This window comes from Anser anser, assembly GCF_964211835.1.
Source record: "Anser anser genome assembly, chromosome: 4".
Lineage (NCBI taxonomy): Eukaryota > Metazoa > Chordata > Aves > Anseriformes > Anatidae > Anser > Anser anser.
Genome location: NC_139724.1, coordinates 67,092,264 through 67,113,447, shown reverse-complemented (window position 1 = coordinate 67,113,447; position 21,184 = coordinate 67,092,264). Strand labels below are relative to the sequence as shown.

At 37.8% G+C, this 21,184-nt stretch overlaps 1 protein-coding gene across 9 annotated transcripts in view; it reads right to left on the bottom strand.

Moving 5' to 3' along the window:
- SORCS2 (sortilin related VPS10 domain containing receptor 2) overlaps window positions 1-21,184 on the bottom strand; it is a 552,575-nt gene that overhangs the window by 222,251 nt on the left and 309,140 nt on the right. For all 9 annotated transcript variants that reach the window (XM_083834471.1, XM_083834474.1, XM_083834473.1 and 6 more), the window contains one exon: window positions 20,443-20,542. In XM_083834471.1, coding sequence (XP_083690597.1) covers window positions 20,443-20,542 — 100 coding nt within the window. The remainder of the gene's footprint in view (window positions 1-20,442; window positions 20,543-21,184) is intronic.

The window sequence follows — 21,184 nt, the reverse complement described above, 5'->3', positions numbered from 1 at the left end:
TCATAAGCAGTCTTGAATTCAAGTTAAACAAATGGACATATAAAATAAAAATACATTAAGTAAATCATAACCTCTGACTGAAAGAACCATGGAACTGAATTCTGAATGTGTGTGTCATTCACTAACCCCGGAAGCCCAGCAGACCTCAGGAGGTCGCCAGTCCAGGTTTCTGCTCAAGCAGACCAGGCTGGGGGCAGAGTGAATGATTAGAACTGCTCTTTAAAAATAAATTGTAAAATATATTGTAAAATAAGTCATTAGTTCATGTAACATCTTTTGAATAATGCAGAGAACTTAAACCAGCTTGTGTCTGGTTCATCACCATTAGACAATACATGCTGCAATGTACAACCACTTATCTATTTACTGATTCGTATTAGTAATATACCCAAAGGTAATAAACTAAACCTTTATTTTGTGGGTTGATTATATCACCGGACTAGTACGAAGCAGGTAAATGTGCTCCAGGCTTTCTGGGCCAATATTTCTAGTCCGCTTATAAATAGCATTCATGAAACACTTAGACCAAAAAAAAAATAAATCTGACACGATATATTTTTTAAGAACCATATTTCAATCACTGAATGAATATCATGTTCACGTTCACAGAAAAACAGTTGCACTTCTTTAACAGGCAGCTTTAATGAGGCTATTTCCATAAAAATGCTTGATTTTCAGTTTCAGACCACTCCAATGCCCTCCCTCAACTCCCTTGTTAGGCATCTTATTAAAAAGAACTATTACGGAAAACATTCATTATTTTATCTACCTGTTTCTTATTCCAGGACCATTCCCTAATAGTACCCTTGCTCATTTCCATGAAAACTCTCCTACAGAATCAATCCCTTGCTGATAAACAGACACACAAACAACACACTCATTTCAAAGCACATGGATTAACCTGTGTATTGTGAAACAGTCTAATTTTGCTTACAACCTTTTCCTACTGCTTCTCATAACAGAAGCTTAAAACCAGCCCTCACTATTGGCAGCACTTTAAACTACTTTCCATGTCTAAATGACACTAAGAAAGGCAGTGAAGAAACAGAGACCCGAATTCAAGCTCTTCTGGAAGAGCCCCCACTGAACAGCCGACCAGGAATGTAAACACATTACAATACTCCTTTAATTCCTCTAGAAAAAAATAAGACACCTTTTCTCAGGCTGTAAAATTAATACAGTCATTATATATATTACTGCATTTTACAATTTAACATTGTCGCTCTGATTCATAAGCAATACAGGAAGGACAGAGAAAACTAAGAACTCTGCCAGGCCTAGTCAGGACTGTTTTGGATTATTTTCAGGAGTGTGCAATTGCTTTCAGAGCACTGAATTGCCTGCCCATCATTGCTGAAGATGTTGCTTCAAGAACAGGAAAATTCACAGTGGTTTTAGTCCTTTTATCTCAGCAGAGGTCACCCTGAAAGCTTCACTGAGGAAACAAAACAGAACATGATGTAATAAGCCTAGCTATTTAGAAGGAAAAGCCCCAAAACCTTGAAACAAAGTCTTCAGCAAAAGATTTCTGTGTGCCCTGTGGCACATACAGCCAGCAGCAATTTATGGCTTTAAAAAAAAAAAAAAAAAAAGAGCTAATGGAAAGCTTCAGATAAACTGCATTTTGCTGTAAAACTGTGACTTCATTTGCTTGGAAAATATCTACTCTTCTCATTTATAAATTAAGACATGGAGAGGTTGCTCTCCCGCTCCTCTGGTAATGACTAATTTTTGTGCATTCCATTTTATTCCCCAGTTCCCAAATGCAATTGTGCAAATGCTTAACCTTATGCGCTGAACTGAAGTCAATGGCATCATGCACATACTTAATGCCAAACATGAACAGCTTAAACTTTTTACCGAACCAGAACATAGAAACCAACCTGAAATTCAGATCTCCATTCTTCCAGTTCTTGAATTCCTACTGATGCCGGGCACTGCATGGCTAGGGGGCTATAAGGAATGCTGTCCTTAACATCCATCTGGGAGACAGAGTGACTGAACAAAGAACTGAGAAAGGAGCCCAGGACCTGCAGCTCCTCTTCATTCCAGACTAAGTCTTTAGTTTCTTAGACCTGCTTGGTAATAGAGTCGTTTGTTAAGCTGCTTCAGTACATGTGAATTTATATCTTGCTCCAGACCTTTGTGGAAGCTGCTTGAATTAAGCCCAATGTAAGCGTCATGAGAAACAGAGTACCAGAAATGTATCAGAGGTTCCTTAGGCCAATTTCTTACTGATTTTTACAGGACACTCTTGAAAAGTTGAAAACCCAACAAAGAAACAACAGACATGGACAAGCAGTTTATCTTTAATAACTGAACACTTTTAAAAATGTGTTCGCCTAACTTTAACATGTAAACGTATGAAAATGCATACTGCATATGCACTTGTATAAAGCTACTTGACATGCAAATACAACTGAGACAATGAGTAGCAATCATTCCCAGCAGAGTCCATGGAAGGAGATGCCCAGCACCTGTGGGAGATGAGGCTCACTATCCACAGCATCATCTCCCTGGAGCTCCAAAAGACTGACACGCCTTTTTCCATGGTTTTATACTCCAGAACTAGGGAGAGCATATGCCTTTTCCAAATAGTGAAACCTGGTCTGAGCAGGTATGAGGAGCATGAAACAGGACCCTTTCTTTAGCAGCAGCTTCAAGACACAATGCGCAGTGACACAATGCAATAAGGTGGCACAGCAGCAGCATTTAAGCAGGTCTGAAATATCCAAATGTAAGTCAATTCACACTTAATATGAGCTTAAGATTCATAAGCTAGCAAAGATTTTGAAAATTAAATTTAAAGTATTTTCCAAATATTGTTTTCCAATAGATAGACCAAATCTTTCAGTCTTAGCAGAAGCATAACTTTACCACATTTCAGCTCAAAGACGTGTCCGTAACTAACCAAATACCAGTACCTCTTCTCCCTTTCTTTTACTGAAAAATCTTTTGTTGTTGTTGTTGAGGAAACATGTATAAGGAAAACATTTGAATCCCTACTGAGAAAAGTGCAGAGCATTTCACTTTCATACAAAAACATGGGCAAATCAGGCTTATTTCTTTTAAAGAATTATCAATCACCTTGATACTGTTGTCACACCAGGCCAAGGAATAAACTAATTTTACTGCGTTGAGACTCAGGAATGTCTTTCTTTGAGCACAGAACTTTTCTGAACACACTGCAGCTCTGCTAACAGCCACCAACCCTCAAGTGGAAGCCCTTGGAGAGGTATTACCCTGAAAGCCATTTATCTTTTACTTCAATTTGCAAGCAAACACCAACACAGAGAGCCATTAGAGAACAAGTGCTCTCTGGATGCAGAAAATCAATGGAGGAAAATTAAAAATCAACAAAGCTCTCACATACAGCCTCCTAAATGAAATGGCCTGTGATCCAGTCAATCCTTGTTAAGAGGAGAGTAAAATAAATTCTTAATCAAAGATGAGCTCTAACGACACTGCTTATCATATTTATATTGCATATTATACATGTCTAGCTATATTCTATGCTGGGAGGAAATAATCTGATTTTAAGAAATGTTCACAGTGCCCAAAATAATTAAGAAACTATTTTCAACACTCAAGTTCTAGTGACGGACAAAAGGTTTAGGCTTGTGATGACGTGTAAATGAAATTATAGGGACACAAATAAACATAGCAGAAGTTTTGTACAACTTCTCACTAAACGCCCCTTTGCTCAGATGTGAAAAAGTAAATCCACATAATTTACTTAAAAAAAAAAAAAAAGGAAACAAGCAACAAAAAAAAAACTGCCTGTTATGTTCTTCTATGTTGTTCACAGCCATGGAAAAGCCAAAAGTGAAAAAAGTAAAAATATTTAAGAGCGTTGTCTACCTGCTGTCTCACCTACTGATCACTGCCACCCACAAGCCACCTGAACCACTCATCCTGTGACCAAGTATTGATACGATGATGTCAACAGAATGCAATCTCACATGTACAAACCACTCTATTACCTTGATCATTTTAATTAACACAGAACCACAGAGGTATGCTGATGAAATAGGAGGTCATTCATTCAGGCAATTATTAGCCATCCTAATATAAAAATTTCTTCATGATAAATCAGGCACAACTAAGTGGTTTCATCCAACATGTATTGAGATATTCTATATTGATTGATTTCATTTTTCTTTATTATTTCTGTATATAGAACAGGTCAGTCTTTCTACTTTCCAGTACTAATTACCTTCCGCAGGAAGAAGACAGAAGATGAAAGGGTTTTCTTTAATCCTTAATTTCCATTATAAACATGATTTCTGTGAGGTTAAAAGGTAATTCTGAGGTTAAAAAAAATATATATCAGAAATGAAAAGCCTCACACCTAAGGCATCTCTTCTCATTTGCCTACACCCTGTTCAGCACATTGTACTAGAAGGATGGGTTAAGAAAGTAAGCACGGCAGTTTTGATTCAGGTGAAGCAAAACATAAACAGGTTCAGGTCTCTAAGTTATCTACCTTTTTACGGGTTGTTGCAATTGCTTCTAAGTGGATTTGACAAAAGTACTGCATTACTCCATGCTAACAATTGGTTTGCAATAGCACTAGTAGATGTGTTCAAGCAATGAAGCTGTTAATTACTCCAGAAGACTGGAAAAGTCTGAGCCTTTGATACCAACATAGTTATGTATTTTCCATTAATGAATGGGTCATAGCCCCAGCTGAAGCTCTTCCACTAAATCATCCACAGTTAGGTGTTGTGAAAGCAGCCTCTGCTTCCACCCTCAGCCAGCTCAGTCTAGGCAGAATATGGTTTCTCTGCCTAATCCTCTGCTTCCGTGGTTCGGGCTCTGCTGTTAAACTTCTTTACCACGCACCTTTTACTCAGACAGAATAATGGAATTACAGGTCTATCCAAAGCAAATAACCCCTCAACATACTTTTATGTATGTTACCTCGTTTGACCAAGCCACTTTCACCAGCAACAAATGAAGTCCCTCATGAAATTGCTCAGCCTTGTAGAAACCATATGGACTTTAAAAACCATTTCACACACCTTTCATGTTTATTTTGTGCAAGGACTGTCTACTCTCCATAGTGTTTTCAAGCCGCCAGGCATAAAAAGTCTCTAGTCATTACCATCTCTTCTTCATCAGTGTGAGGGTGCTAAAAGCGTGGGCATCATTGACATGTTCTACTGCAAAATACAAACCTGAAGGGTCACAAGTAACAGTTCTTTTAGAAATCACGAAGACAGATGGCATGGATATCTGAACATGACAAATTTAGGACTACGTACATCTGCAGAATTGACTCCTTGGGGTATTTGTTTGGCAGTCAAAGTGTTATTTGAAATTATAAAAATAAAAATTGACAATTTACTTTTTCCAGATTAGAGACAAGCTCCATGGGTCTCCCTTCTGATTTACTAACTAACTCAGCAAATCTTGGGTGACAAACTCGGTAATTTTTAATAGGTGAGAAAACAGAACCAAGAATACTGCCTGTTTTTTAACTTTTTATTTTCACTTCTAAAGTTAAGATTTCAAGATGGTTGGGTGAGAGACGTAATTGCTCAGGGCATCTTTCTTTATTGTTAAGCTCAAGAAAACTTGTGAGAAACCACAGTGGATTTTCTGTGCTTAAAAAAGGCAAAGGTAAAAAGGCAGTTGCCAAAATTTTGAATATGTTGCTTGCTCTTCCCTAGCAAGGCTAATTTGACTGCAACTTGACTCATCAGATGTTGTTTTAACAACTCTTGAGATGCACAAAGTTGATGTCTGTGCTCCCCTGAAGACAAGAACATATTTTTCAAGGCTCTAGGCTGCCAGCCACACCGCAGTGAAACATATGCTGTCCTGTTCCTTCAGATAACAAATGGCTTCTCTTTTGTTCAGTGATTCAGCCACACAGATAACTTATTTTGTCTCCTGAGATTTTTGAAATGACTGAGTCTCTTCAAAGAGGTATCAACTGCATTGTATTTTCTGGGTAATACACTTATGGCTAGACTACTCCAACCAAGGTATGGTAACTGAGCTAGCTTTTATAAGTAGCAGCTGTGGCAATTGGCTGTGACTCTGCTATTCCCAGTGGTAATCCTAAGGGAAAGACCCTATAAATATTGCATACTCACCATTACACGTGATGAACAAATATTGGCAGCATATTGTATTCTGAAATAGCGGTAAGTAACCTCATTCAGGTAAGAGAACCCCATTTCCAGAGTCTTTTAGATCAAGTAAATGTATGAAAGATTACAAAGGCATCTGGTGCCACAGCTTTAGAAACAGAGTATTGATATCAGTCACCAGCTCAATCCCACGAGACACCACTGCTCCTTATATTCTCATCTAATTGACATGGAGAGCATTTAGTTTGGATCATAGGTGCCTCACACAGAATTAGTGTCCCATAAAGAGGCTCACAGGGGGATTAAGCATACCACGGCAACCATCACCACACTTCCTGTCTTTGGTATTCGTAAGCCACCTATCACCATGGTACCCCCGTGCGAATGGGATTCATACCCTAGAGCTTTAGGAAGGGAAGAAGGAAACTTACACAGAATTTTGAACCGGACACTGCCAGCACATTTCTTTATCCGAAGGAAAGAGACAACATGTTATCAAAGCACAGCACCATTTTGAAGCGATTCTTGACCAAAATTGAATTTGATATGCAATTGTGCACCTGATATGCAGCTCGGCTTCTGACACTCTGCCATTAGTAGTGCCAGTGCAAGGCTGCTTAGCAATGCAGGCTGGGTTGAACACTGCTGCTCCTGGGGTGCTGGGAAAGGCCCCAGTGGGCAGATCTGCAACAGGCAGGTTGGGAAGAGAAGAGAAGTGGAATGGAAAGAAGCCGGAAAGGAAAGCTGGAGGGAGAGCTGGTTACAGCCCGCAGCTCCTGGGAACTGACTGTTTTGCCTAGAGCCATAAAGAATAAAAGCAAACCAGGTCACAGTGCTGCCAGACCTCCCCAGGTTATTATTGCAGTTCGCTCTATCTGGAAAATCAATACTCAAAACACACGAAAGCCCAGATTGCAGCACTGGATGCTGTTAAACAACAGCCCTAGATGAAAGGTCATCAATCTGAAGTGTGCTTGATTACCATATAATATAGTGCAACAGAGATGGGCAAGCCTAAATGGGCGGTTTCCTCCTGATTCCTGCAGATCCTTAAGAATAAAAATAAGTTGCAAACTCATATCCTTCAGGGAAAAAGCACGATAATATCTTACTGCCCAGCCACCACAAATATTTACTGGATTAAAAAGTGGGCTGACAAATTATTGTGCATTCTTATGTCATTCTTTCACCTTTCGATGATCTGCTAAAAATAACCACAGCTTTAGGAATAGATCTGGTTTTGAGATTTTGGGTAACAGCCTACAGCCCCCTGCCACAGTGGATGTCAGTGACAGTTTACAATCACAGTGTTCTCTGTGGGTAATTGTGTGAGCTCAAGCTTATAAACTAACCTCCAAGGAAGGCAGAAAGGGGGGACTCACACAGTGACTTTTAAATAAACTTATTTGCTGTCATGAGCATTTAGAGATTTTGCCTCTCTCTGTGTTTTAACTGAGCAATATTTAGCTTACATTTGTTAACATGGCTTAAATGCAATGGCAGGCGACACAGTAGTATTAAGGAACAAAGAAGTGTCCAACCTCAGCCACTGACAAAGTGCATTAGCTTCTCCAGACAGAGAGGGCTGATGAGAGAGAGGAGAAAAAAAAAAAAAAAAGAAAAAAGAAAAAAAAAGAAAAAAAAAAAGAAAAAAAGAAAAAATATTAAAAAAAAAAGAAAAGGAAAAAAAAGAAAAAAAGAAGAAAAGAAGAAAAAAATGTGCTATCAAAATATTCAAAGATAAATGACTGATAATTACCTATATCATGGACCACTGAGTACAGAGGGGGAAAAAAAAAAAAAAAAAACAAGAAAAAAAAAGTAAAATATAGCAGTGTTACATGCAGTCTATGAGTATCAGTCTGATGAATTTGCCTCCTCATGAATCAAAGGATCCCATGGAAAGAAAAATATATAAGCAAAACAGAATACATTAATGCTTTGAGGTAAACTCAGAGTCATTAATATTATGCTAGTCAAAAGTGTACCAGATATCAGAGAAAAAAAAAATGTATAAGATCCTGGCACTTCGCTAGCTATTAAAGGTGCCAAGGCACTTTCTGAAAAAAATAAATTTTGGTCAGAAAATGCTGATGTGGCAAAGTCAATGTTTTCCAGTGCATGTTTTGATTTTGACAATTTTCCCAGTTCAAATATTAATTTTGAGTATTTATGATTTTTATAAGTAAACCTCAAGATACTTTTAAGACACTACATTTAAGAGAGTCACAATTTAAACAAAAATATCAATCACATCTATTTTTCTTTATCTCAGATAGATCAACTCTTTTCCATTTTTTTGTTTTCATCTCTAAGTCCAGATACATTTTTTTTCAGAATTTCTTAAAGGATTGAAAATCATTTCTGACCTTATCCTAATCTACACATATTTTACATGGTAACTGAGTTATAGTACATGAATATTAAAATAAAGTGAATTTTAAAAATAGTGCAGAAAGAGGGCTAATGTTTTTCAATAAAGTACCTAAAATTATGGTTCTAGATGTGAATTTATCTCCCTTCTTTCTTTTTGAATATAAATTTTTAAAGATGCAGCTCAAATTGCCTCTACCAGTTTTTAAACTTCTCTTGTTATTTTCACAAATTAGCTTTCTTTCTTAGAGAAATTTGGCTCAAATTCACATCTTTAGTCTTAAAAGAGGTTTTTCTGAACATTTTATCAAATTCACTGTATTTGTCTATTTAATCTTGTTGATTCATAACACCAAAAATATATATATATAAATTTCAGTACTTTATTCTACAAACATTATCTATTCTGTGTGTTGGTTTTTTTTTTTTTTCTTTTCAAAAATAAGCTTTCATATTTGACTGGTGATAATATTTACAGTATCAGTAGATCTTCCACAAACCCGTACTCTCCTTTGAACTGGTAGAAATGCATTAGATTTAAACAATCTATTTTCTTGAGGGGCAGAAGGGTTTCTTTGTGCTTGAAGCTGAGAGGCTGGCTTAGACTCACAGCCTATTATTAAATTTCTCTCATTTATTTCCCAGGCAAGTCATTTACATCTTTCTGTTTCCATGTCTGTAAAATGGAAATCATATAACCTCCTCAGAATTCCCAAAGCTATTAACAGGAGACACAAAATCATCTACAAGCATATAAAATTCTGAGATCTTATGGCAGAGTACAACTCACAAGTGGATTTAATATGGTCTTACAATATACCAAACAATATTAGAATGGAACATTAGTACCTTCGGAACAGCATTTTATCCCAGAAAGGACAGCTTTATAGAGTTTGTCTGCCTAACTCAAGCAAGAAGTTATGGCTGGCCCTTGCAATAATATACATTGTGGGAGAGTTTCCGAGGAGCCTTTCTGCTTTGCAGTCCCAAAGCACGGCAGATACTCTGTACTCCGGGGCTCTGCCTGGCAGTGGAGGCCCAGATCTCCTGCTCCTGAGCTACAGCACTGTGCAGAGCCAAAAGAAAGCATTTCTCTAACCTTCCCCTGCAGCACGTAACAGAGCTGTTGTCTTTGCTGGAGCCCACAGAAAGCACAAGTTGCTGCATGCTATTATTCTCACGGACAGACTCGAACATTTAGCCAAAACACCCTTGTTTATGTTTGCCTGCACTGCATCACAAACAAACTGTAAAAGCATTTAAACACAGAAAATCCTATGAAGTGATGCAATGTGGAAAAAAATTTACTTCTCAGGTATGACTGAATTAAATAAACAGAACATATACTAGCATATTAAAGATGACCAACTCCAGTGCATTTAATACCTTAAGTGGACACGAGATGTTTGCTTATTCCCAGTGATGCTGGTCCAATTCCTGTAGTCATAGTTACCCTGAAAGCAGAGCTTTTTACGCAACTAGCAGTCGCTGGTTTTTGGCACCAAGCTTCACAAGATAAACACTCCACAATCCCTCAGTGCTACCTGAGGCATTTCTCCTGCCAGACCTTTCCACAAGATCTCCTTGCATAGGCTTAGAGTCTTCTGGAAAAGAATAAGAGCATTTTAAAGTCAAATCTAAATGTCATTTCAATGCCCAGAGTGGTAATATTGTTTAGAGGACTGAGAACAGGACTGTAAATCCATAAATTGTAGTTCCAGCAATCATAGCAGAAATTAATCCTGTTCTGTTTGGGGCAAGCAGCTTAATTTCCTCGTTTATGTGAGAGCAGAAATGCTACCATCATATTCAAATTATTACCTATGTCCTGAAACAGCCATGCCTGATAAATGCTAAGCAATACTGAGAAACACATGAACTTATTTATAACAATTATTTTCAGTATGTTGCAAATCTTAAAATGCTGTTCAGTAATGCAGGAATATGACATAAAAAATACCTTATAAATATGCGTTCTTCTCAAAATGGAATCATAAAAATACTCAGCCTTTATTTAAGGATCACAGGTGTGTTGCATTTCAGTATTATTTTCTTAAGTTTATACATAAGGAAATGAAACCGGACTTTTTCTATATTTTTGTAAAACCTTGTAATCTGACCTCAAGGTAGACTGTCAAATAATGGCATGGCATAATGTTTTAGCACAAGGCAAATGATATTGCGAGGTGTGAGGCAATGGGAAGTCAGGCTTCAGAGCAGTTCAGGACTATTCAAGGTCATAGAGACTGAAGTCAGGTCTCCTGGCTAACAGCTCCCTGATCGAATCAGGCTGCTATTGCTGTTGAAGAGGTTCATTTTATGAATTATGGTTAGTAATCTGTCAGTGTTTTTTATTATCCCAACAAATTTATGATTTTGAATAGAAATGTAGACTATCAGTTATATTTTTCTCAGTAATATCTTTCTTCAATGATTGTAACTGTGAAATAAAAAGATTTAGTTCAGTCCAGAAACCACATGAAAGGTATAAAAAGGAAGTAATGCTCAGCAATGGAAGAAAGAAAAGCAGGAATACAAGAAAGAGTTAGAAGAGATTAAATGTTGGATGGACAGAAAGAGGTAATGAAAGGTTGTGAAAAACAATTATGGAAAAAATGGGGAGGGAAAAATACCGGTTAGGCACAGCACAAAACAAGCTTGCAGGAGAAGCTAGATAGGTAGGTAGACAGATAAATAAATAAATAAATAAAATAATCAGGAATAATGAATAATCCACCATTCACCTGACAGTAATCTTTGGTATGAAGGGTCTATAGCAGCCTGGTGCATTACTCTCACAAATGGAAAAAATCTGTCTCTAGAGTGAGAGTGTGAAAGAGGCGACTGTCAAGAAGGCTTCAGAGATGGCTTAGTTAAACATATGAGATCGCAGTTTCCATGAGTAAGAATCTTTCCCTGCCTGACAGAAGCGCATAGTGTGAAATGAAAAAAAAATCCTTTTCTATGTTTGCATGAATTTTTGATGACTATATTCAAGTAAATGGTACAGGCTGCGTGAGAAAGACATGATTAAAATGTGTTTGTCACACTGGCCCTGCCTTTTCAGTAGAAGTTTGCTGCTGCAGAGTGCTGAGGCTACCAAGAATCAGTACTAATTCCAGAAATAGACACAAGTAAAGAAACAGCTACATTCATCCCTTCTATTAAATGCCACAATGCACTGTTTTAGAGGTTGGAATAAACAAAATCATGGGAATATAACTGTGAGATTCCAGTAGTTTAGGAGTCCTTTCAATTTTATAAATATTTGTGCCAAATGTGAGATTGCAGCAGCTGACCAGTGGAAGCAGCAGGTGTATTCATAGCAAGGATGGGGGCAGCAACCCCAGGGATTCTCAGTGGGGTAAGCACACCGCCAGCCCTGCAAAATGGGGTGAACACGCTGCCAGCAGTTTAAACCCTGCTCATTTCCACTGTGCTTCCATGCCAACCTCGGGGAAAAAAATCCTCCTTCATCTCTGCTCCTGAAAGAGCAAGAGAAGTTTGTGTGGTCAGCACGAGTTGGGGGAACTCGAACAGCTGCAGTGAAGAGAAGCAGAATCTGACACATCAGTAGATTGGAAAATGCTAACAGAGCATGAAGCGTGGAAGCTGGGACTCGTGCTGCTGTTCCATCATTGGGGAAATGAGGAGGAAACGCACAGGTCCCCAGGAGATGCAGAAGATTCATCAGCAAGCATGATGAATATGTTTCAAACTCGCTACACCGTCATTTCCAGGCTGTCTGGGGAATCTGCCTACTGTACATTGTCCTTGCAGATCTGCTGAACAGTGTTACTCATCTTTCTTCAAATAGTGTTTAGAAGTTTTCATGTTATCTCCTAAAGATTGTCTTGGTGCTTAGTTGCTGCTGTGGTTAGACTGAGTCGAGATGAAAGAGTTCCCAATTTGTTCCCTTCTGCAACAGAGGAACCCCAAGGCACGTTGTGATGCTCAAAAAATTGCACAGAAGTCATCTCGACACATCTCAGAATAATTGCAATGGATATAAATAGAATTCATCACAGAAAGGCCTTTTTACACACTGGTTTTAGCAGAAATCTGTTCTATGGGCACAACTGCATCCATTTCATTCTAGCACACAGGGCAGCCAATTACTTACTCAGTACTGTAGGATGCCTGCTACTAACCCTTAACCGCTCCCCCTTTACAATTACCTTCTCTCTTTTTTCTCCTCTTTCCTTTCGCAAAGTTTGAGCACTGCTGATGTAATAGCCTCTTCTATTCTGGTTCTTTTACCCATAGCAGACTTCATATGGATACCTTCTCTTTTGGACAATATATATTACCATTTGCCTCTTTGTTGTATGTAAATCTGTGAGCTTCATATTGCATGAGAAAATCTACCGAGATTATGTTCTCATAGGAACATACAGCATTCAAAAACTGTGTGATTCTCAATAGCTATTGACCAGAAGACTGCAGTTGTAGCTGTAGCTAGGATGCAAAAAGTTGCTGCTTGTGTGCCAGAGAAAAGCCAAGGTCTTCCTCAAGGACAATTTTGGTTGGTGAGTTGATTTTGGTTTCCTTTTCAGTTCTCTTCTGAAGCAAAAAAGGAATTAACTCCTTTCAGGCCAATGAGTTCATGGGCATACTAAACAAGGAAACACATCATCTGCCCAGTGTATCTATCAACAAATCTTAGATTTTTCTCTGGCATGCAAGAGGGACATAGAACTACTGGAGAGAGTCCAGAGGAGGGCTTCTAAGATAGTTAGAGGACTGGAGCACCTGTCCTATGAGAACAGGCTGAGAGCTGCTCCTGTTTAGCCTGGAAAACAGCAGATTGAGGGGAGATGTCATCAATGTGTATAACTATCTGAGGGGAGGGTGTCGAGAGAATGGAGTCAGTCTCTTTTCAGTTGTGCCCAGCAACAGGACAAGAGGCATCAGGCACAAACTGAAGCACAGGAGGATCTTCAGAGGTCCCTTCCAACCCCAGCCATTCTGTGATTCTGTGATGTGACTCAGATTTGGATTTGGGCCTAAATACAAGAATCTACATTTTAAGATAAAGAGCTTTGAAATGACAGCCTGGTCTAAATTCTGCAAAATTCACCTTATTTTTAAACATAACAAATCAAAATCCCAGATCTTAAAATCTCTCTCGTGTGGAACATTAAGCTTTCTGGTTTAGGGCTCCTCTCCGACCAGACACCCCTTCAGTAGCACACAGTGCCACAGTTGTAGAAGGTAGCTTCGGATATGCTTTCTACTGCATGCTCTTGATTGACTATTTCTATTTCTCCGGGCAATGCCCTGCTCATCCTAACAGGAAATCAAACCTTGCTGAAAATGTGATGCTTGGATTCCTTCTCTTCCCAGAATTACTGGAAGGGAAATAGATGTCTTTTACATGCAGAATCACATGCGTAATGGTCTCAACGCTTGCTCACAGGTCTTTTCCATTTTCACATAAATCTTTTTTTTTATGTTGTACTCCCACAAACTAGTCTTTTTTATTTTTGGCTTCACTACAGTAAACACAATTTAACATTAGGGCTTTTTGTAGTTATTGGTCTGCATTTGTGATTAATGAGTTTTAGTCAGGAAATTCATAAAAACAGAACAAAAGAATCTATAATAAGTATGTGGTAAAGACAAGAGTATTTTTCCTTAGAATAATTGTATGTCTAAGCACAAAAGAGTGCAGAAGTTACACATTAGGACATAAAATCACAGCTGAAGGTCAATTTCAAAAACTTCAATTGAGATCTCCACATTAAACATCAAATAAATTATAGGATACAATAATAATATAGAATGTCTGTTCAAGTGTTCACCCATTTAGCCCACATACCCTCTACCTTAACGAGTAATTGTCCTACATGTTGTGGCAAACCTACAGACTAGTCATGACTAGACTTGTACTGTTTGCCAGGTTTGTTTTGTTCCGTTTTGTTTTTTAATGAGGTGAAGCCTTTGACCATGGTCTACTTCATGTGCTTGACTATAGAACATTTGGAGGTCAGAGAGCAAAACTGAAACAAGAAAGTATAAAAGCAGCTTCAGACAGCACGGTTCAGTGTTCTAGTAGAAATGCATGCAGACAACAATTCATCTTTGTCGACAATAGAAGGGATTCCTGTAAAGCTCCACATGTAGAAGGCCAGGATGAAGAAAAGCACAGAAAGTGTCTGCAAATCTTGTTACAGAAACCAAACCAAACCTTTCTCCATCGCACTATATAGAAAAAATGTGTTCAAAGTCTATTTAAAAGACATGGCCTATTTAAATACTGTAATACTGCTGTTATATTTGACTTATTGGAGGTGTTCTGAAGAGTTAGAATGCAAAAATCTTACTAGAGTTATGTATTTCTGATGCAGTCCTGTTTACATATGAAGCCTGAAAAATCCCTGGTTTCTCAAACATAGCTGGAATCGGTCAGACAGAGGAAGCTGTAGTTCCTAGCCTCCATTCTGCCAGTACTTAGCTCAATACTTTTCTAATAGCCGTATTCCTAGTAAGTGTTCTATATATGTTCTTAATTTTCAGCTACTTCACTCTCAGCTTTTCAAACCTTTATTACACTTTTTCCACAACTATGTATATCAAATAGCATCCATCAAATCTTCTACCCAAATGGATATGTTTCAGTGGTGCTACACAAACCTCTGTTGCGGATGGTGACCCCTAATAAACAGCTCAGGGAAAGCTCTGACTGTTTTAACCTATTTAGTTCTGCTTCCATACAAGAGCTTCCCAGACAGGCCATCAACTGATGCAACTACTCATCAGTTGTGTGTGAATACATCTGGAATTTCTGCATAGGATTGATTCTCACAGCAATCCACTTAGTAGCAAACTATGGGTGGAATCAATTTTTAATTACTGGGCATACTTCTGGGAGGATCTGGAATATCTGAGGCTGAACTGAACAGTGATGGACAGAAGTTTGAAGCAAAGTGACACAGCCAGGCTACATTTTGGTGGTGCATCACTAGAATAAAACTGAATGTTGACACTATTTATAAGGAAATAATACATCATGATGATGCATCACAAGATACAGATCATATTCTGCAATTTCACAGTCAAACCTTCCTGAAGAAACTACTTGGGTTATTGAAAGAAATATTTCTTAGTTGACAACAACTACTAATAAAAGTGTAAGATAATTCTGCTCAGTACATTTCAAGACATTCTGGTATGGTCTCTAAGGAAATTGAAACTCGAGCAGAATTATTCCTTACAAGTAAATGTAGCCATGCTGCATTTTGACAACTTCCACTACCAATTGTTTTGCTCTCAAAGACAAATGTCAAAATGCTGTAGGACTGCATTTACCTGTTAGTGATTACAAACATTGCTCAACCCAGTTGCATCTTGGGAAATGCTTTTATAGCTGTGGCAAATACCATTTTGCTATCATGCGTAAATTATACTATTTTTTAAGGCACCCGGAGTTAAAATATTGTAGAGGATAGCCTATATCCTTACTACTATTTTACATGTTCTGCAAGGTTTGTCAAGCAAGAGTACATGTCTGTCATTTTGCCTTTTAGCTTGGGAAAACATGCAGCTATTGGTTATTGCGACAGCTGAAGAATGTAAGTGTTCAGCCCATTTAACTATTAAGTCAGCATAGACACAATCGACATTTATTTTCTATTAACATGAAAATACTGAATATAAACTGCTTAGCTGCTTCTTTTCCTGAAGTGTGTAAACAGAGGATGGATGCGTCAGACTCATGTGCATCAATGAAAATTAAAATATGTGCTCAAGGTGGGAAAAGAACAGCATTTTCATTCAACTCCTGTCCAGCAATATTATAAAAGCGGATTTAAAATACATACGTAACTTCTACACCCAACAACATGTACGACCTATAAAATGTTATATGTTCTGTTGTTAATTTAGCTCAGTGAATGTGACTTCTGCTAATTTTTGTCTTCTATAGGAAAAAAAATTTACTTTGTTTATCTGACTCCAGAATGACACTATGGAAAACATAATTCTGTATTCCGTGAACTGTGTGCATCACTTCATAAGCATAATTATCATTCTGGTTTGTTGAAAAAATAAAAATAAAAAATCAGAGGATACAGATCAAATTGTTTTCTCCACATGGTACATTCTAGAAAGGCTGCAATGTTTGATGCTATCAGCATAGAGTAATTACTGCAAAGTTGTTTCTGTTGTTTCAAGTGCAAGAACATCCCTTATCAATGCACAGCACTTCAAGGCCTGCATAAACTAAGGGTATTTTATGTCACAGATCAATGAAAAATTAGTTTATATGCAGAAGTTACTGTCAGAGAGAACGCGTAAGAGATCTCACCCACATTACCTTATAACTTTCCAAAACCATGGCAGAAAAATGTGATTAATAGTTTCCCTGTCTTTGGTTGCAGATTACTACTATGCTAAAAGCAGCCAGAATACAAAGCAAATAATGCATCCTCAGGAAGTGTGAACTTTTAATTAGTGTGACCTCTCCTATTACTCCATTGTTTCACAGCTATTCAGGGTGAGCCTACAGAAGCTTTTGCATGTAGGTGTGAATGTCTTCTTGTGCTGCTGGCTGACTGCAGTTCAGTTCTGATTCACAACCAGAAGAGTCACAGCTCACACCCCGATGCCATGATTTCATCAGAAAGGTTCATTCAGAGTAATGCAAAACACCCTAAAGCTCTACCCTCAGATGTTTGTCATCGTTTCTTGTCAAAACTGGGTTTCATAGGTTGAGTCCTGTGATAACCACAGCAACGCAATTTTTACATCAGAGTTCTGCTGCATTCAGGCAGAACAAGAACCACCTACAAAAGACTGTGTAGACATAACCTTGATACAATTCTATACTGATTCTTCTTGCAGACCTATGAACAGTATTAATCACAACCCACTCACAGAAGAGTAACATAGAAAAGGAACACGTCACTTCTTTGGATGCATTCAGTGGGGTTTGTAAATTGACTTCCTTCCTTCCACCAGCTACTTGAGAGTCCCCAGCATTCCTATAGCTTACCTTGTAAAATTATTATATTTTTATTTAGAAATACAATCACTTTTCCATGGAGCACTGCGTGAAAAGGATGTGGTTCTAACCTCTGAACTTGCGAATGCACTTCATCATAAACAGCATTATGATTCTGTGGAATTTTAACTTGGTGTTGGGAAGATAAGAATTAAGGTGTTTTTTTCATCTTAAGAAAGTACAAATGAGCAATTCACAGGATCCAAAAATTTCCAGTATAATTTCACATATAATTTCACATTTTCTGTATAAAGCTCACTTACGAGTCCATTAGTCTTTTTGGTATAAAATTACACCTCACAGACTGCAGCCCCATTGAGTGAAATTCTAAGGCCTTCCAGGAGCTGGTATATAGGCAGAGATAAACTGAAGAAATAATGTCAATCCAAGAACTAGACTGGAGCCTTCTAGCAAATATTTCATTTAATAACATTCCAAACCAAAAACTATTTTCCATCTCTTCATTTCTCTTTGTAGGAAGCTGCAGTGAGACTCACTGCAGACCCATTAGAGTCACAAAATCTTTTACAGCAACCTCCACAAGACCATTCAGTCTTATTCTCATATGTATAATAATCTATGACTTTAACAGGATGAATTGCCTGGAGGTATCCAAGCTTTTCTATTGACTACAGAGGGAGGGGACTTGACAGAACGCCTAAATTCAGGTGAGATTAAAGCACTGATGACATTGAGTTGTAAAAGATGAGCATTATATATGCAGTATCAGTTCTTCCACAGATGAGATCTACAATAGGTAAACAAAATGAAAGCACGGAATAGTGCTTAATATGCAAAGTATTCAAAATATCCCCATCAATGTCTTTTATCTTTGCTTTCATGCATATTCCCGGTCCCTAAATGCTAACTGGTAGCATGGGACTACTTATCCCTTAAATTTAAGTGCACGCTCAATGCCAGTAAGCACAGTCAGCACTCCAGCACAGCTCCCATTTTCAGCACATTTCAAAAGATGTGAACTGGCTGAAGAAAACCCACACCACGGTGATCTGAAGTCTAGTAATATCAGTAAAAAGTCAAAACTTGAAACTTTTTCTCAGCTCAGAAAAGAAAGTCTGAGATGTAAATGTTTTCTTACACCCTAGTGCATTTGTCCTGAAATGGACGGTAGGGAGAAATTTTCTTCCATCTTTCCAAATGACTTCTGTGAAATCAGACATTAGTCATTTTATCCTAATCATATGTCCAACACCAGAAAAGTTGCCATTTCAACTGACAAAGTTCTTATGACACGGAGACTTTCTGCTTACTTGATATGTGTGACCACACCACCTCCAAGCCAAGTTTGAAGATGTTGGCTACACTGTTTGACTCCAGTGCTTTCACCTTTTTTTGTACCATGTATGTGTGTACATCTGCACGTATACATATATCTTCTTCTGGCATAATTTACAGTCCCTAGAAATCCTTCTGTTCTTCTGTTTTTGTTGTTCATATACTATCGAACATCATCTTCGGAAAAACAAAACAGCATAAAAATAGTGTATTTAATGACTAACTACAAAAGCATTCTCTATAACCAGTGGATTGCAATACAATATCAATTTACTAAGCCAGATATGTATCTCTAAGGACTTCAAGTTGCCTTGAGCAGAAAATAGTGTTTTTTTTTTTTTTTTTTAAGACCGGGTTAACATGAGATTTTTTGTAAACATTCATCTTCAGGCTTGAAATTCAGCAGTCATCTTACCATTTTGCCAGACAACTGGCACAATCACACAGGCACTGACATGCTTCTGTAGGCTTTTATACTGGGAAAAGTTCTCCACAGAGCTGTCATCTTTCTCATACTTTCAGCTTCCAATCCGGAAACTGAAAATGGATGAAGCTTTGTTGATTCTTTTTGGACCTGAAATCATCAGCAAATTTTAGCTCCAACACAGACAGTGCACAGAAACTTTGTGCTTGGTAGTAGTTCCACTCCAAGAAAAAATAAAAAAAAAAATAATCTGACTTTGTAGCAGATTAAAAATATATTACCAGGGAATAGCATAGCTTGGTCACAAAAACTCCAGTCACAATTGCGAGAGAAATAAAATATGTACTTAATCATCCAGGCAGTCTCAACAAATTCTACTGATTTTTGATTAAACAGAACAGACAGATAAACACAACTAAAATTGTCCTTCCAATCGTGGCCTCTGCATGAAATCAATTCTTCTGTATTACACTGTAGCTAATAGGTCCCTATCAAGAGAAAGTTCTTATTTCATGAAAGACCTACTGTGCTTGTGCTATTCACAACGTATTTCACAATTCCTGCAGTTTAAATCACAAGCATTTTGCAGACTTAGAAGGCTTGTTATTGTTTTTTTTCTCATAATCATTCTTCTTGCCACTTCTAATATAACATCCATTCTAAATACACTCAATGGGTCGATTTCACTCTCACTTATAAAGTCCACTTAATCTTCCTAGGTACATTGAAAAGCTTTTTGGTTCAGTAATGATGTAGGAACATGTTTTTTAAAAAATAGGTCCAAGGAGAGGTGGGGTTTGTTTTTTAATTAAGGTTTTGCACAGGGTAAACATCATTCTCAATGACAGCCTGTCCAATCCCTATACTTTATACTCAGAAACATCCAAAAGGACTTTTAAATTGTGTATAAAGGATAAAGAGGTTGAATGCTAGTCCCAGAATTTGTGTGGATGTGTGAAAACCTACAGAGGTTGCTTTTCTGTTCCTGGGGAAAATTCCATGGAAGCTTCATTTCCAGAAGTCAACGGCCTCAAAAGTTTTCATAGTCCTTCAAGGCCTTTTCCCCTTCTATACTATTCAGCAAGAATAAATATCCCACTTGCATATGTCACAAATGTACCTAAGGTGACCAGCAACTTTGTGAAAAACATTCCCCTATATTTTACAAGCTAATAAAACACACTTCACATAGTCGTAGAGTCTCCATTGCATTATAAAATGTCATATTTTTTTTTACCACATACCTTCTTTTTGTTGGTGGGACAAATGTAGAAATTGTCAATAACAGTGGCAATCCCAGGCTGCAGATTCAACTTTGTGTATAACGTCCCAAAATCTGAGGACCTGAAAGAAATCAAACACCTGTAAGTGCTTTCCTCTAAAGGCTTCAGCATGGAAACTCTTTAGGAAAACAAAAAACAAACACAACAAACAAACAAAAACATACATGCATGCTTTATAGCACTATCCATTTTCAATGCTTCTCTGCCATCCTTTTGTTCTTTTCATTGCTCATTAGATACTAAAAGAAACCTGCCTCTGTAAGAATATTTTTCGAGGTCTGAAAAAACATTGCTAGTCTTGCCTGTATTTCACAGGTCTGTGCAGTGCTAGCTTTCATCCTGACACTACCCTGTGCAGTAAGAGAAGCACAAAATATATACCTTTCCATCACCACCCACAAGTCACAAAAAAACTGCTAGGCAGAGCAAAGGCTTGTATGTGAGTACTAACAGCACCTGCTCAGCTATGTGGAAAAAGAAAAGCTAATTTCAGTGCCTGGTGTTGCATAAAAGAACAATTTGGCCTGAGATCTGGAAGGCATTAGACTTGACAAAGGTATCCGCTCCTCAAGCTCTTTTTCAGAGGATCATTACAGTTCTGAATAAATAAAAACAAAGTAAGTTCTTGACCATCAATATGTCTTCCACACAAAGCTATGAATGTAACAAATGCAAGCACAAGCAGAAATTGCCTTGTATTCCT